General features: G+C 40.4%; 1 protein-coding gene across 2 annotated transcripts in view; it reads left to right on the forward strand.

The window, feature by feature from the left end:
- Positions 1-861: 861 nt before the first annotated feature.
- PRKG2 (protein kinase cGMP-dependent 2) overlaps positions 862-16609 on the forward strand; it is a 76931-nt gene continuing 61183 nt past the window's right edge. For both annotated transcript variants that reach the window (XM_008143629.3, XM_054723385.1), the window contains exon 1: positions 862-1322. In XM_008143629.3, coding sequence (XP_008141851.1) covers positions 862-1322 — 461 coding nt within the window. The remainder of the gene's footprint in view (positions 1323-16609) is intronic.

Raw genomic sequence — 16609 nt, forward strand, 5'->3', positions numbered from 1 at the left:
TACCTTCTAGTAATCACAATCCAGAAGATTTTGTTTCTCCTCCTCCTCCTCCTCCTCCTCCTCTTACTCCTCCTCCTTCTCCTCTTCTTCCTCCTCCTTCTCCTCCTCCTCTTCCTCCTCCTCTTCCTCTTTCTCCTCCTCCTCCTCCTCCTTCTCCTCTTCCTCCTCCTCCTCCTCCTCCTTCTCCTCTTCCTCTTTCTCCTCTTCCTCCTCTTCCTCCTCCTCCTCCTTCTCTTCTTCCTCCTCCTCCTCTTCCTCCTCCTGCTCTTCCTCCCCCACTCCTATTTTTCTTCTTCTTCATGCAAAACTTAACAGGTACCCAGGGCAGGAGAAAAGTGCTAATAAAGCCACACCAGCTCTGCCTCTTCCTGCCCTGGAATTCAGATGTGCTATCTTCTAAATGCAGGGAGGGTTCCTTAGTGTAGCCTCGCAGGGAGCTGTGAGACTTGTGACATTCCCCAGCCTCCGCTGCTGTAGCTGCTCCTGAGTGTTTTATCTCTGCTGTGCTTACATCCAAATCGCAGCTCTGTTGCGATGCTTTTGACAGCTGTCCGGAGAGAATGACCAAAGAGAACACAGGCCTTTTGTGCAAAAGGCTCAGGTGTGATACTTGTGCCAGCAAACGGACAGGGTACAATGAAACCAAATGTCCACTCCTCCTCCTGGAGGGATAAAAGGAATGGATCAATGACTTTCCTTCTGGAAGCATGAGGGAATTTAGTATTTATCAAACAATGATGACATCTATGCTTCTATTTATGAAACAGATGGGAATAAGAGGAGTGGTGAGGGGGCTGTTAGGACGTGAAACTCCACTGGGTAATTCCCAATTCTGTGCCCTCTCTCAGGTCCTTGAGCAAAATGGGAAATGGTTCGGTGAAACCCAAACATCCCAAGCATCCAGATAGCCACTCCGGGAACCTCACCTACAATGCCCTGCGGAGCAAGGTGACAGAGCTGGAGAGAGAGCTGAGGAGGAAGGATGCCGAGATCCAGGAGCGGGAGTACCATTTGAAGGAACTGCGGGAGCAGCTGTCGAAGCAGACCGTGGCCATTGCGGAGCTCACGGAGGAGCTGCAGAACAAGTGCATCCAGCTGAACAAGCTGCAGGATGTGGTGCACATCCAGGGGGGCAGCCTGCTTCAGGCCTCTCCAGACAGGGTGCCTCTGGAGGTGCACCGGAAGACCTCGGGGCTGGTCTCTCTCCACAGCAGGAGGGGAGCAAAGGCTGGGGTGTCTGCCGAGCCAACAACCCGAACCTATGACCTCCACAAACCCCCTGAATTTTCCTTTGAGAAAGCAAGAGTCAGAAAGGACTCCAGGTAAGAAGTTCCCACGCTCCTGTGACTCGGATAGCCTTAATATCATGAAACACTAGAGTGATATTCGTTAAGCCTTGTCAGTGGTAAAGAGCATTATTACCCTTTCAGATTTGGGGATAAAGAGACTTCTAAAATGGTCTTGCTTTGCAATAGGGTCTCTCTTTAAGGAGAACTTTTCTTAAAGAATGAATTGTGCTTGGACGTCGATTCGTGATATGTACAACTGAAAAACTGAGTTTACGAAACTCATTTCCATTATCTTGACAACCCTATGGGAGTGAGAAGGTAGTTTTAGGACATCTACCCTTCTCTCTTTCTATAGGAGTGGACTTAAAAGTGTACACAAATTACAGTGAATTATGAATATGTATAGCAAAACCACTAACTAGCACTTAGTATGCAAATGTTATGAAAATGGAATAAGCTGGAGCTTCAGAACTGGATGAAGTCATTCATTCACCCGTAGTTCAGATTGAGCACTATGCTACTTTCATCCAGCCACTGTTAGATGCTAAATAGACATCAGTGAACAAATAGACATAGAGCCTTTCTCAGCAAGAGATAGTATACATGGAAACAAGTAAACATTGTCTAATGATTAATTGGGATAAATGATATGATGGGTATAGTTGGTGGTATCTGGGGTTAGGGGAAGAGAAGGGTAAAGGGGCAACAGAATTGGGATTTCCCTGTTGGCCTGGCTGAGGAGGTGACCTTTAACTGAGACCCAAAGGAGAAAAAGAAACATAATCAAGGTGGAAAGGACGTTTCAGGCAGAGGGAACAATTAAAAGCTAGAATTAATTTTAAAGATAAGGATTTTTTAAAGGAACATGTAACTATGTACCACATCATTATTATATGTGTATTTTGTATGTGTATAGGTGTGTGTGTGTGTGTGTGTGTGTGTGTGTGTGTATACATTTCTTTTCTGGTTCAAGTTTGAGTTTCCTAACCAGGAAAGATTGACTAGAAACATCATGAGTTAGGGTCTTCTTTCTGAATTATTTTTAAGTGAGTATTTATTAGTTGAAATTAGATCTTTTGCCTTGATAATGTCTTGGCTGAGCCTGGATCTCTCTTGAAAAATGCAAGATTTGTGATATTAAAACAAATTTTAATTTATTCACTGACACAAGTAATATAAATCAAGATAAAACATCTGACTTAAATGAATAAATGATTAATTTTGACAACAGATATAAAGGCAGGTTAAATTCATCAATTTGTTGACTCTACTTGACACATAGTGAATGATTGTTACATATTTGCTAATGAAACAAATCATGCTGGATTATTAGTTATATTTTTCTAAGGCTGAAAGAAATCTGATAGTTCAGCAGTGTTTTTAAGCCAAGATTTTTAATTATAGTTAGTTTAGAAAGGTCTTATTTATTCCCTTTAATAATTACTTAATTTTAATGGTGCAAATTCAGAAATTATAAATTTTACAAACTTATGCTTGTTTTGCAAAAATCGAATATCATCCAGTATTCTCTTCTGATATGTCAGAGATATATGCACATTTGGCAATATTAAATATTATGTATTATTACTATTACTATATATATATACTAGTACATAAGCACAATATATTATTTACCCACACACAAAGAAATCTTTCAGATAGCAATGAGCTTGTATATCTGGGAGAAGTGTGGGAGAATTTGAAGTAATTCGTCTTCTTTCACCCTCTCCCTACATATTCCACCAGATTTCTTCTCTTGAACAAAGATTATGTTCAATTATTTTGTTCCAAAGACTTATGTCCTTCTTGAAGCAAAACACCATTCTCCTGGTGTTAGGCAACTGAACAATTCGGGATAAATATATTTCTTTGTAATTCTTTGTTATAACCAGGCAAAGAAAATCAGCAGTTATGCACAGTCTATTTCTGGGCCGAACCACCTGTCTATATAGTGAGTGGGACACAGAAGAGCGAAGACATTATACCTCTTTAATAAGGTTTAGCCATGATTCTCCTCATCATCAAAGCAAGCCAGATGGGTATAAATCTGTGTTGAGGTCATGATGAAGAAACAGGCTCATTGATTATTTAATGATTAAGTCCTCAGGAAACCAAACTAGATCATTCATGCATTAATATTCCCCATGTGCTTTTATAGAGCCTTGTGGTTCTAAATTGGAAGTTAATTAGAATATGGGAGCCACTCTTTTTTTGTTGACTGATTTGTATCTCATGTGTGAAGTTTGTGCCTCAGTTTTTCTTACAAAATATCTCTCTATCTCTGGAATAACTGACTAAACACAGGTGACATAATCAAATTTTCCATTTTTTTTAAAGTGCTTAATATTGAAATTCATTTTCCATTTTCAAACAGTTTCAGTTTTAGAGTAAACTTTGGATATTTTTATATATCTTTTATACAGCCTATGAACAATTGTGTAAGAAACAATTTTCTAGAAGTTAGATCATTTAAAAAGATGGGCGCATCATTCACTGATAAAGGGATGATGTCAGTATCCATTGGTTTGGCTACGTGTCCCAGCAGTGCTGTTAGATAATAGAGTATTTAAGATATCCATCAAAATTGTTCCTTCAGTTATTGTTAGGTTCACATGCTTTATTTGTTCAACTTTTATAAACTTTCCTGGCTGAATTTATGACAAAATTCATTTTTACTAATATGTGTCCACTACATTTTAAAACTATATATATTTTTATTGATTTCAGAGAGGAAGGGAGAGGGAGAGAGAGATAGAAACATCAGTGATGAGAGAGAATCATTGATCGGCTGCCTCCTGCACGCCCCACACTGGAGATCCAGCCCGCATGCGCCCTGACTTATGTCCTTCTTGAAGGGACAACCATGTCTTCCTAGTTCATAATTCGATGCTCAATCTCTGAGCCACGGCTCCCTGAACTCCACTACGTTTTGGATAAAGTCTCTCCTCCCCTCTGCATCTGAAAGCTAGAGAGGCTTTCTAGTCTTTTTCTCTAAAAGGATGTCTCTGATGAATACTTAACAGTGAGCAAGAAAGAGAGGGGAGACTCAGCTCTCCTGCAACCCACAAGAGTAGGGAGATAGGAAGTACTGACAGAAACCAGAGAATAACCTTTGGGGAAATGGTAGACTTGCAATTTGAGGATTCAGATTCAGTAATTCACCAGAAATCCTACAACCCATGCCACGGCTGAGCCCCTGCTCAAATGTATTATAAATGGCCAGTCAATCTCACCAACTGCCAGGCAGCCTGCTCACGCCAGCTGTGTTGTCCTCTACCCATCCAGTGTACTTGTAGGTCCCGAAGGGGTCGCTCAAACTGTATACATAGTTACTTCTCCTTGCTTTCGTTATATGGAGGAATTTGTGTCCTCTACTGCCATTAGGCAACCCTTGAAATCTGTCTCTTGCAAAATTCAACGGTCAACTTTTTAAGAGCAGGTTCTAGAATTACTCAGTGTTGTCCAGTAGAACTTTGGAAGTGCTGGAAATGTTCTGTAACCTATATTGTCCAGTATGGAAGCCAATGGCAAAATGTGGCTGTTGAGCACTGGAAGTATGTGGCCAGGGTCACTGAGGAATCCAATTTTTAATTTTAATTAATTTAAAGATTACCAGTAAATAGCCACATGTGTCTAATGGCTACTGTATTGGATATTGCACTTTTATATTATGTGTGTTTTTTGTTGTTGTTGGTGGTTTTTGTTTATTTTTTATTTTTTACCATAACCACTATTCCCTGAGATGAAAACAATGACCTAGTGAAGTTTGGGAAAACTCTATAGACAAAATAAGACCTGTGTTTGGTTTTAGGACAAAGCCACAGAAAATGAGTGCGTGCCTGTCAGACCGAGGTGGGCACAAGGTGGAATCACTCTTAAGCTGCATTAAACCTTCAGTGTGATAGGAGTTTGTAGTGCTTTGGCTTTGTTCCCACTGACCATGGCAGATCTTCAAAAGGGTGCAACTATGTGGGCATGAGGCCCATTTCTATGACAGGCACTCCGCCTTCCCGAAGTATCATAACCCATGATGAGTCAGAGCACTACAATTTACCAGTGTGATCTCTGACTGAAATTTATTGTGGTGAACATAGGGGACTTTAGAGCTAGAACCTTAGAGATTGTTTCAGGCTACCCCACTTACTGGAGAAGTGAGGAAGCAGGTGCAGGGGAATTGCAGAGCTAAGATTAGAATCCAAGATTCTTGACTTTGAAACCAGGTCTTCCCCTTTACAATCCCAATGTTCCTAGACTTCCCACAAAGCTCTAAGGCCTCAAGTCAGGCCACTCTGGGCACCAGTCTGCTTTATTTTGACATGCTCTATGGATTGGTAGGAAGGATGATCATGCTTCCTGGCTTCTTCCAAGCAGAGCTGAACAGAGCTTACCCTAACCCTAACCCTAACAGTGCATCAATGTTCACCGAGTGTTGGGTCCTCAAAGCTCAGAATGTTGTGAAAAGAACACAGAGAATGGGTTTGATCCATCGGATAGCACACACTGTGATACATATGGAGGGTCTGAGAACTGACCATCCATGGCAGAGGAAGGGGAGAAAGTTCAGATAGCATTTTTGTTCATGTCTGAGTCTGCCTTGAGGCCAAGACAACCATGTATCCAGAGGTCAGCCGTTTTACTGAAATGACATTTTCTGTTTATGTAGACATCGTTTAGCAAGCTTCACCACCAGCAGAGCAAAATTAGGAGCTTATGTTGACTGTCTGCTGGAACACAGGCAAATTAATCAGAGACATCTGGCAAGTTGCTGGTCTGCCTTTTCCCTGAGAACACTTGAATTATCATTTGAAACTATTGTTCTTTGGGAAAGGAAAGAAAATGAAGACTTGCCATCTGACTTCAGATGCTGACTCTGTTTCAGAAGGGCAATGCTTTTCCTTTGTCGCTCCCACCCCAGGAACAGAATAGGTAAGAGCAGAAAATGCCAGTGAGTCATCTTTTAAAATAAGTCACAGAAGCAGAGTGTGGAAGAGTGTGTTTGTTATTATTCGTGCTTCCTTTCTAAAGTGGTGCTGAGCATTTGAATGTGCATTATAGAAAGGTAGCTCCTTTATTGAACAGGAGTGTTATGGAAAATAGTAGTAGTTATAATAATAATATTTATTTATCACTAGTTCTGTGCCAGGCACCACTCTGAGCACTTCATAAATATTGGATCGTATCATCCTTACAACAAACCTATAAGGTAGATATTATTACCACCCCCATTTTATATGTGAGAAACTGAGGCATGCAGAATTGATTAACTTGCCTAAGGTGAGACTTTTATATTTTGATATTTTTAATGTTGGAACCAGAATTAAAACCTACTATCTAAAGTCTCTTCTAACAACTCCTGTATACCACTTTTCCAAGTTGAAAAGTAGAGAACTCTTCACATTTTAGCTGGAAAGACTTGGAAAAATTAAATATATAATTGGAAATAGATATATTTGTAATTTTTTTGATGTGATTACAAACATCTTCCTGCTGTTGTTATTTCTCCCTGAAAATTATGCTTCCAGAAAGTGTTGCCCTGGTATAAGTTTGCAATAGGGAAAACTTTTGCTGGGGGCAAGAGAGAAATAAACTTTTTTTTTCCTTCCATGCAATAGTGACTTAGATGTGGCTATCTGAGAGGTTCTAGATGTAGGTTTTACATAGATAGGTTAGTGAAAACTTTAAAAGTGCATAGACAAACACTTAATTATCAGTTGGACAGTTAAAAAATTCATACGTATGCTTATTGATACTATTGCCTTAACCTGAGTCTTCAGCAAAGCAAAGAAATAAAGATACATAAGGAAGGAAGAAGAGAAAAGTCCAATTGTGTGGTGATTCGATAGCCAGAAGCTGTGGGTGAAGGTAGCTGAGTGTCTGAGGGAAGTGGTCCGGGTGTTTGAAAATGGAAAGTTATGTTTCATAGCAATAATGTGCATGTAGACATCAAGGTCAGAACTAGCTAGCTACTGCGGCATGGGGTGAGAAAATCAAGTTCGGGGTTAACTGCTAGATGTCTGTTGTTTTCATTACATCATCTCATGGAGGCTGGGAACTGGCTCATTGTCTAATGAGGAGGGTGTTGCTTTTCTGTTGTACCAAAGGTGAAATGAGAGCTTAGAGTCAAACAGCTTGCTCACCGTCATGCTGTGGTAGTTTTTCTTTTTTAAAAATATATTTCTTTATTGATTTCAGAGAGGAAGGGAGAAGGAGAGAAAGATAGAAACATCAATGATGAGAGAGAATCATTGTTCGGCTGCCTCCTGCACACCCCCCACTGCAGATCGAGCCCGCAACCCAGGCATATGCCCTTGGCCAAAATCGAACCTGGGACCCTTCAGTCCGCAGGCTGACGCTCTATCCACTGAGCCAAGCCGGCTAGGGCTGTGGTAGTTTCTTGAACCACGTTTCCAATCTGAGTAGGCTGATGTCAAAGTGTGTTCTGTACCTCAGTGCACACAACTCATATGGGTGGTGCTGCCAACAGTGTGACTAGCTCCCCCTTGGAGTTGGGGGAGAGGTAGGGAGCAAGGAGAAGTTGAAGAACCTGCCTGAAATTTGGTGGCAGCTGCCTTGACATCTTGAAGTGAAATAGGCTTTGTGTAGACTTTCTGAGTCCTGGCACCCAGCCCCTCTCACTTCCTGCCCTGTCTTTTCTTCTTTCTCACTAGGACCCAAAGGCCCCTGGGCTCCCCTCATTCTGCGCCCTCACCCTAGCCCCCTCTCAACCTCTCAAATTACCTTCTGCTTGGTTTATAGCCACCCTTTGCTCCTCACTTTATCCTCAAATCTTCCAGCTCGCCAGTTGTCAGGTGTTAGGAAAATGTTTAATTATTAAGCCTCAGAAAACACTGGGGATGCGAAGACCTGTTGTTTTGAGTAGTCAACAGTCTACATGCTCACAAGCATTTCATGTCAGTTCCCTGCTAGATTCCAGGAAAGAGTGCCGTCGAAACAGTGTAGTTGGGAAGACAGTGGCCTTTTCCTCTTTGCTTGTCCAATCAGAAGGAAGCATTGTCACTGGCCTTTGCCTCCTAGTAAGTGGTGCAGTGTTTCCAGGGTTCTGGAAGCCTAGGCAGCTCAGCTCATGTCACCTGACTCTTCTAGGGTTTAACCTGCAATAAAATTCTCAAGAAGGGGGGAAAGATCTGAAGCCAGGAATAATGCTTTTCAGTTTTTAGACTCTGAAAGTACCTCCTATGTGAAAGATACATTTCTTGAAATTTTTATCCTTTGACCAAAGCTATTTCCTTTCTTTAAAGTCTCATCTATATAATAAAAGCCTAAGTGACTGTTATGGCAGAATGACCAGAATGACCGGTCACTATGATGCACACTGACCACCAGGGAGCAGACGCTCAACTCAGGAGCTGCCCCCTGGTGGTCAGTGTGCTCCCACAGGGACAGCGCTGCTCAGCCAGAAGCCTGGCTCACAGCTGGCGAGCACAGCGGCTGTGGTAGGAGCCTCTCCCACCTCTACGGCAGCGCTAAGGAGCAGCGAGCTGAGCAGTAAGGAGTAGGGAGCAGGTGGGCAGCAAGGAGTGAGGTATGTCTGACTGCTAGCTTAGGCCCGATTCTAATGGGGAGCGGGCCTAAGCCAGCAGGTGGACATCTCTCGAGGGGTCCCGGACTACGAGAAGGTGCAGGCCGAGCTGAGGGACCCCCCCCCACCACCCCAGTGCATGAATTTTGTGCACCAGGCCTGTAGTTTTAAAATAATTTGTTTCCTTTCCTTTATGCTGACTCCCCCTTAGAAGTATTTGTTGTAGAACTTTCAGCATAGTCTTACTTATCAGTTTTTTTGAGATCTACAGCTGGGAATTATACATCTTATATATAATTCATTCTAAAGTGCGAGTGATAAGGAACTCCCAAATTCCTTTTAATCCTTCTAGGAATATTTATTTGTCATGCCAAACTAATTTTAATTGGTAAATTTCAAGGATCAGTTTTGATGGTTTTTTGGGGGTTTATAGATCAAGCTCAGGGAAATAAGAAAAAAAGATCTGCATAGTTTCCAGTTATTTTTCTCCAGATGAGACGCAGGTTAAGGCAATAGTATTTACAGTTCTTTCTTAGGAATAGAAATTCAGAAAAACCCAAGCATATTAGTTTTCTATTGCTTCATAATAAGTTACTACAAATTTAGCAGCTTACAATGATACATATTTGTTATCTCAGCATTTCCATGGGTCCAGAGTCTAGGCATGTCTATTTAGGTCATCTGCTCAGGATTTCACAAGACTGCAGTGAAGGTGTTAATTAACTGTGTTCCTTTCTAGAGCTTTCTAGAAGAGATTGTTCTCTAAGCTCACATGATTGTTGGCAATATTCAGTTCCTTGTGGTTGTAGGACTAAGGTCACCAGTTTCTTGCTGATTGTCAGCTGGGGCTACCCTTGGCTCCTAGAGGCTGCTCAGTTTCCTACTCTGGTCCCTCTTGCAGGCCCTCTCACAATATGGTGCTTAATTTTTTACGGCCAGCTAGAGAATCGATTTACAGTTGGCTAAGATGAAGTCTTATGTAATACACTGAGTGAGCCTCCCAATATCATTTCTGTATTCTATTGATGAGAAGCAAGTCACAGATTCCATCCCCACTCAAGGGGAGGGAATGATAGAAGGGCATGACTACAGAGGGGCTTTCTGAGAATTCTGTACACCATGCCCTTTGGCTTCTCTGATGTGAGATTGCTGGCTAAGATTCTTTGTCATGCCATACATAAAAAGTCCAGAGTCTTAAACACACATGTTTATAGCAGCATCATTTACAATAACCAAAAGGTGAAAGAATGGATAAACAAAATACAGTATATACATACAGTGAGATATGATTTAGCCTTAAAAAGGAAGGAAATTCCTTCCTGTTTCATGCTACAACATTAATGAACTTTGAAGACATTATGCTAAGTGAAACAAGCCAGACTCAAAAAGACAAATATTGTATTTTTCCACTTAGATGAGGTACCCGGAACAGTCAAATTTATAGACGTGTGAAGTAGAATGGAGGTTTCCAGGGGCTGGGAGGCAGAGGGGAGCAGGGAGTTATCATTTAATGGGTATGGACATTTAGTTTGGGAAGATGAAGAAGTTCTGGAGATGGATGAGGGCAATAGTTGCAAAATGAGAATATACTCAATGCCACTGAACTGTGCACTTAAAAATGATTAAAATGATATAGTTTCTGGTATGTATATTTTACCACAATTAAAATAAAAGCCCAGAGTCCTGGGGCTGACTGGATAGCACACCCCCAAGTGCTAGGCTATTCATACAGGATGCTGGTAGGAGAGAGAGGACAGTAATATTTTTCTCTTTTCTGTATTTATTAGTAATCTTCAAAGAAGAGTGAGGTATGACAAAGTCTTGTGACAAACATTGATTATTGTTAATTAATCAGTTATTGCTAATTACTTAATAGTAGTTGATTTCTTGATGAGTCTTCAGTAGAGGTATGTTCCTTCCCAGTGCTGTAGAAATACGGAGGGAAAGGACAGCTTCAAACTCCCTCGTATTTTATTGTTTACAGCTGTAATTCTTTTAAAAATATATTTTATTGACTTTTTACAGAGAGGAAGGGAGAGAGATAGGGAGTTAGAAACATCAATCAGCTGTCTTCTACACACCCCCTACTGGGGGTGTGCCCGAAACCAAGGTATATGCCCTTGACTGGAATCGAACCTGGGACCCTTCAGTCCACAGGCCGATGCTCTATCCACTGAGCCAAACCAGTCAGGGCAACAGCTGTAATTCTTAACCTCAAGTGGACACTATGGGCACCTGACCAGTATTAAAAAAAATTCTGATTTTTGGGTCCAGCCCCCAGGGAGTCTGATTAATTTGGGTTGCGGTCAGGGCCCTGGACATCAGGATTTATAGAAGCCCTCATGATGAGTCTAATATGCAGCGACCATTGAGAAGCATTTTGTTAGAGGAACAGGTTTCCCTGCAGTTGAATCCAGAAATATCCAGTTTGAGGGTTGGAGAGCAATACTCCTTACAGGCATTTAAGGAAACTATTTGCCATTTCTGCCTAATTACCATACAGCACAATGATGGTTATGCATATCATTGTGTGTGTCAGATTAACTTCCTTGTATGTTTTGGTGGTTTTCAGCATTTTATTATTAAACTCTGCTCGTCGGTGCTCATGGGAATAGTATCATCTGCATACATTTATGAAAGGGGAAGAGAAATGTTTGTTGTAAGCACGAAGGAACAGTAAACATGATTAAATTACAACCACACTTAATTAATGGGCAATAGGGCAAGAGAGTTGACAGGAGAATGTCATGCTCATTTTCTGATTACCCAGGGAATGACCTCATCTTTCTCTGCTAGTTTCTCAAATTATAAACTTGTGCATTCATTAGGTGTGTGTTTTTCTTGTTTGTTTATCACTCAACACGTTTTTTGGGAAAAGGAAATAGATGCTTATCCTGCTTATTATCTGTGCCTTGTTTCCTAGGTGACCGACAGTCCCACCTCCACTCTTGTCTCTGTACCCATGATTTTTAAACTAGGAGAAAAAATTTGCAGGTCCTTTAGCATTAATTTTGTTGAGTTCCTACTACATGCCAGACAATTCTAGATTTTTGGTATTAAGAGGATGAAGAAAGCATGGTCACGCTCTTAAAGATCACAGTTTTTTTTGGGGGGAAATTAAAATTTATTGCAGTCTTGTGTGATGAATCTTCTAAGGTGTACAAAGGAAGGAGGGAGCATCCTTGGTTTAGTGGGATCAGAGAAACCTCCATCAAAGAGATGACCTTGAGCTGGGTTTTGAAGGAGGAATGGATGGCAGGGAGTCAAAGTAGCCTGGCACAGTTGTGGGCCTGGGGTACCTTGGGCATGGAGGGACGCTGGCCGGGCAGTGGGCTGGACTGGCAGGAGTTTTACCAACACTGTGAAGGAGTCTCCGTAAATAAAGGCAGGTGTCAAGAATAGGGTTTTTTTGTTTGTTTGTTTTTTGTTAATCCTCATCTAAGAATATTTTTCCACTGATTTTTAGCGAGAGTGGAAGAGAGAGGGTAAGTCAGAGAGAATCATCAATGCGAGAGAAACACACAGTTGCCTCCTGCACGAGCCCAGACCAGGGCCTGGCCCAGGGAGGAGCCTGCAACCAAGGTATGTGCCCCTGACTGGAATCGAACTCAGGACCCTTTGGTCCGCAGGCCAGCACTCTATCCACTGACCCAAACCGGCTAGGGCAAGAATAGAGTTTTTAGAGCTGTTCTAACTGGAAGTTTTTTTAAATTGCTGGTAACTTGCTGACCTAAACCAGAATAGCTGTCCTTTATGTAACATATTTTACATGCCAGGCGCCATTCTTAGTGCTTCATATTGTTAACTAATCTAATTCTCATAGAAATCCAGTGACTCATGGACTGTTATTATCATTTTACAGCTGAGAAAACTCAAGATTAAGTGACTTGCACGGGGTTCCACCATTAGTAATGGCAGAATTAGGAATCAGACCCTAGTAGTTCAGTTCCAGATGTTGTGCCCTTGACAGGTATGATTTACAATATGATTTCTGGGGCATATGTAATAAAGCTATGAAATGTCACCCAAGTCAAGTTACCTTGGCCTCTGTGCTCACAAGGAATCCCAGATAGATAAGAGGTGCTGGACCCTGCTTTGCACTAAGCCTTATGCAAAGAAGTCTGCAAGCTGCATGCCATGACCCAACAAAAACAAATAACGAGAACACAGGCCTCTAATACTCAGGGCCTGAGAAGGAAGATTGAGGGCCCAGCATAACGAGAACTGTCAGTGGACTTTGATAAATTAAACTTCCTGAAGCAATTTAGAGGACAAGCATTTATGGCTTCAAAGAATGTCGATTACGTACATCGGGGGTATAAAAGGATTGTAAAAGGATTACCTTTGCTGCCAGTAATGGGCACGCATTGGAGATCCAGTCCTATTGGAGGAACTTTGAACTGAGCAGAGGGGCTTGACAGTGCCTCTTTGTTTCTCCATGGTTTCAGAACTTTTCCCGTCCCACAGGAAATTATTACTACTTCCACCATCAACTATTATTATCGCTGCCATTTATTAATTACTTACTGGTACCTGACCTTAGTTAATGTGCATAATATTTCTATAATTATGATCACCATGCTCTATTCACGTAGGAGAAATCTGAGATTCAGAAAAGTTAAGTGAGCCCTAGCCGGTTTGGCTCAGTGGATAGAGCCAAAATGTTTAGCAATTTTAAATTAAGCTGAAGGGTCTCGGGTTTGATTTTATTCCAGTCAAGGGCACGTACCTCGGTGGCAGGCATGATCCCGGCCCCGGTCGGGATGCCAGTTCGCCAATCAATGTGTCTTTCTCACCTTGATGTTTCTCTCTCTCTGTCTCTTCCCCCTCCCATCCACTCTCTAAAAATCAAAGGAAAAATATCCTTTGGTAAGAATTAACAACAACAAAGAAAGGTTAAGTGACCTGACCAATATTATAGCTGGGAAGTGTGGGGCAGCCAGCTGGGTTTTAACCTGGGACTTTCTGACTCCAAAGTCATACACATATTTTATTTCTTAGTGAAATTTTTATTGAAGAACATAAATCATGGAGTGAATACACCCATGTAACCACCGACAGGTCAGGAAATAGAACATTGCCAGCTGTCAAAAGCCCCTTTTGCTCCCTCCCAACCCCTACCCATTATCTCCACAAGGCGAGTCACTATCTGTGCCAGTGTTACCAGAGATTAGCTTTTGCCTATTTTAGAATTCTATTTTAATGGAACTAGAAAGTATGTACTCTACAGAGTTTGGCTTCCGTTGTTTACGAGATTCACTTACATTTTGTCATAGCAGTGGTTCATTAATTATCTTCGTTATGTAGTGTGTGTTTCTTGACTATACCACAATTTATTAATTTGCTATTGATGGGCATTTGGTTGTTTGTCACGTTTAGCAATTTTGAATAAAGCTGCCATGACCATTTTTGCACAAGTCTTTTGGTACATTATTATGATTTGTGATGGATATATACCTAGGGTGGAAATGGTGGCTGGTACACTTTATCTGAGTTCACATTTAATATAAATTGGCAAATCGTTTTCCAAAATGGTCAAACAAATATATACTATCACCAGCAATGTATGAGTATTAAGTTACTCTACATTCTTGCTGGCATTTGGCATTGTCAGTCTTTCTCATTTTAGCCATTCTGGTGGGTATATTGTGGTATCTTATTTTGGCTTTGCTTTGCTTTTCCTTAATAATTAACAAGGGTGAGCACTTTTTAAAGTATGTATTTTACACTGATGTGCGCTTTTCCCCATATATATGTATATTTGTTTGAGTTTCTGAACTTTCTGTTCAGTTCCAAAAGTATTTTTATCCATCCTTATGCTAAGAGTATATCTCTTATTTTGATTAATAATTTTTGATATCTACTACTTTATATCTTCCAATTTTGTTATTGTTTTTAAAATCGTTATGCCTGTTCTTGGGCATCCTTATAACTGTAAGAATTCTAGAATCAGCTTGTCAATTTTTATAAATTAAAAAAATATTGATTAGGATATCATTGAGCCTGATTAATTGGAATAGATTTACATCATAAAAAATTTAGTCTTCTCATTCATAACTGGAGCAGATGTCTCCATTTAGTTAGGTTTTATTAATATGTTCTACTTTCCAGTATAGAGATCTTACATGTTTTGGTAGATATAATCTGATATAATTGATGTCTTTAATATTTTATAAAATGATAGCCATTTCTAAAATTTCATTTTGAATTGTTTGATGCTGGGATATAGAAGCACGATTGAATTTGCTTATTGACCTTGTATTTAGTGAGATGGTTAAAAATCACTTGAACGACACAGGGGTTAGGGGCACCGACTCCCCTGCATAGTAAAAAACCAGGATATAATGTGTGACTCCCCGAAAACTTAACTACTAGGAGGCTGCTGTTGATCGGAAGCCTTCCTGATAACAAAACATATTTGGCATATGCATTACATACTGTTTTATTGCTATAAAGTAAGCTAGAGAAAAGAAAATGTTATTAAGAAAAACTATAAGGAAGAGAAAATACTTACATTTATAATGTTTATGGGGGGAAATCTGCATGTAAGTGGACCCATACAGTTCAAACCCATGTTGTTCACAGGCCAACTATACTTCCATGGTATGTTAATGGAAGTTAAGCACCCCCTCCAAAAAAGAAAAGAAAGAAACATAAATAAAAAAGACACTGAGCTTTGGGAAACATTAAACAGACTTGTTTACTGCAAGATTTATTTGAACCTTTAAAGTCATGCATTATGAAATCCAAAAATTGTTTAAACTCAGCATACATTTGCTTATAAAGGACCAGTACTTCTTGGAACATATTTTGGAAAGTGGGATATGTTAGCATTGAGGAAACATTTGCTGGAATGGTACTCTGGCATGAAAGGCCCATGAAAGCTGGGGCTTTGGGGGTATTTTCTCAATGTTTATTAATTGAATGAGTTGTTGGTTTTAGTGGATGAAGGAAGAATTAGATCAGGGTGAAGTCAGTTTTTTGGCAGGATTAATCTGATATCATGGTATAAGATGGACTGTAGGGGAATGAGGCTAGGAATGAAATACCCAAACAGAAGCTGTTAAAGATTTTTTTTTTTTGTACTGTGGTGACATCCTTGAAAATAGAAGCAAAAATTGATAAAAGGGGTGTTTTAGAGAGAATTGACAAGATTTGCTGATAGATTCGATGAAGGAAGAAAGAAGTTCTCAAGGTACTCAAAGAGTTTGGATGGTTGAGGATGATGGAGTCACTGAGGGGAAGAAGCCATTTCTCTTGTGTTTCCTTCAGGCAGCCTGCTGAGCTGATGGATGTAGTCATGAAGGGAGTGTCTAATTCCATGACAGTTTACCTCATGTTTGAGAACTTTCTGTGTAGAAAATGATTGCAAGTTTTTAAACAGTAAAACTAGTGATGGGAGAGAGTTTGAATGAAAAATACTGGAAAAAAAAAAAACCCTCCCCTATTTACAAAAATCACACTGAGGTTGAGTGAGAACAAATGTTTTGTACAAAGATTCTGACTTAGTCCACAAGCCAACGTGTTTTTTTTTCTAGTTCATAAATTCTATGATATCTACATATACATATAACGTATGCTAATTAAAACATTTTAAATTTTGGTAATGACGGTTGGATAATTTATTTGTAGCTACTCTTTTCTAAAAGAAAGAGCATTCTAGGATTATCAACTAGTGGGCCTTGGATTTTGGATATGAAAAGGCTGTGAGATTTAAAACGTAGGTTGTCTAGTCTAGACATGCTAAGAGGCAAAACTTAGGCAAACCCAGACTACTACC

This window comes from Eptesicus fuscus, chromosome 2, assembly GCF_027574615.1.
Source record: "Eptesicus fuscus isolate TK198812 chromosome 2, DD_ASM_mEF_20220401, whole genome shotgun sequence".
Lineage (NCBI taxonomy): Eukaryota > Metazoa > Chordata > Mammalia > Chiroptera > Vespertilionidae > Eptesicus > Eptesicus fuscus.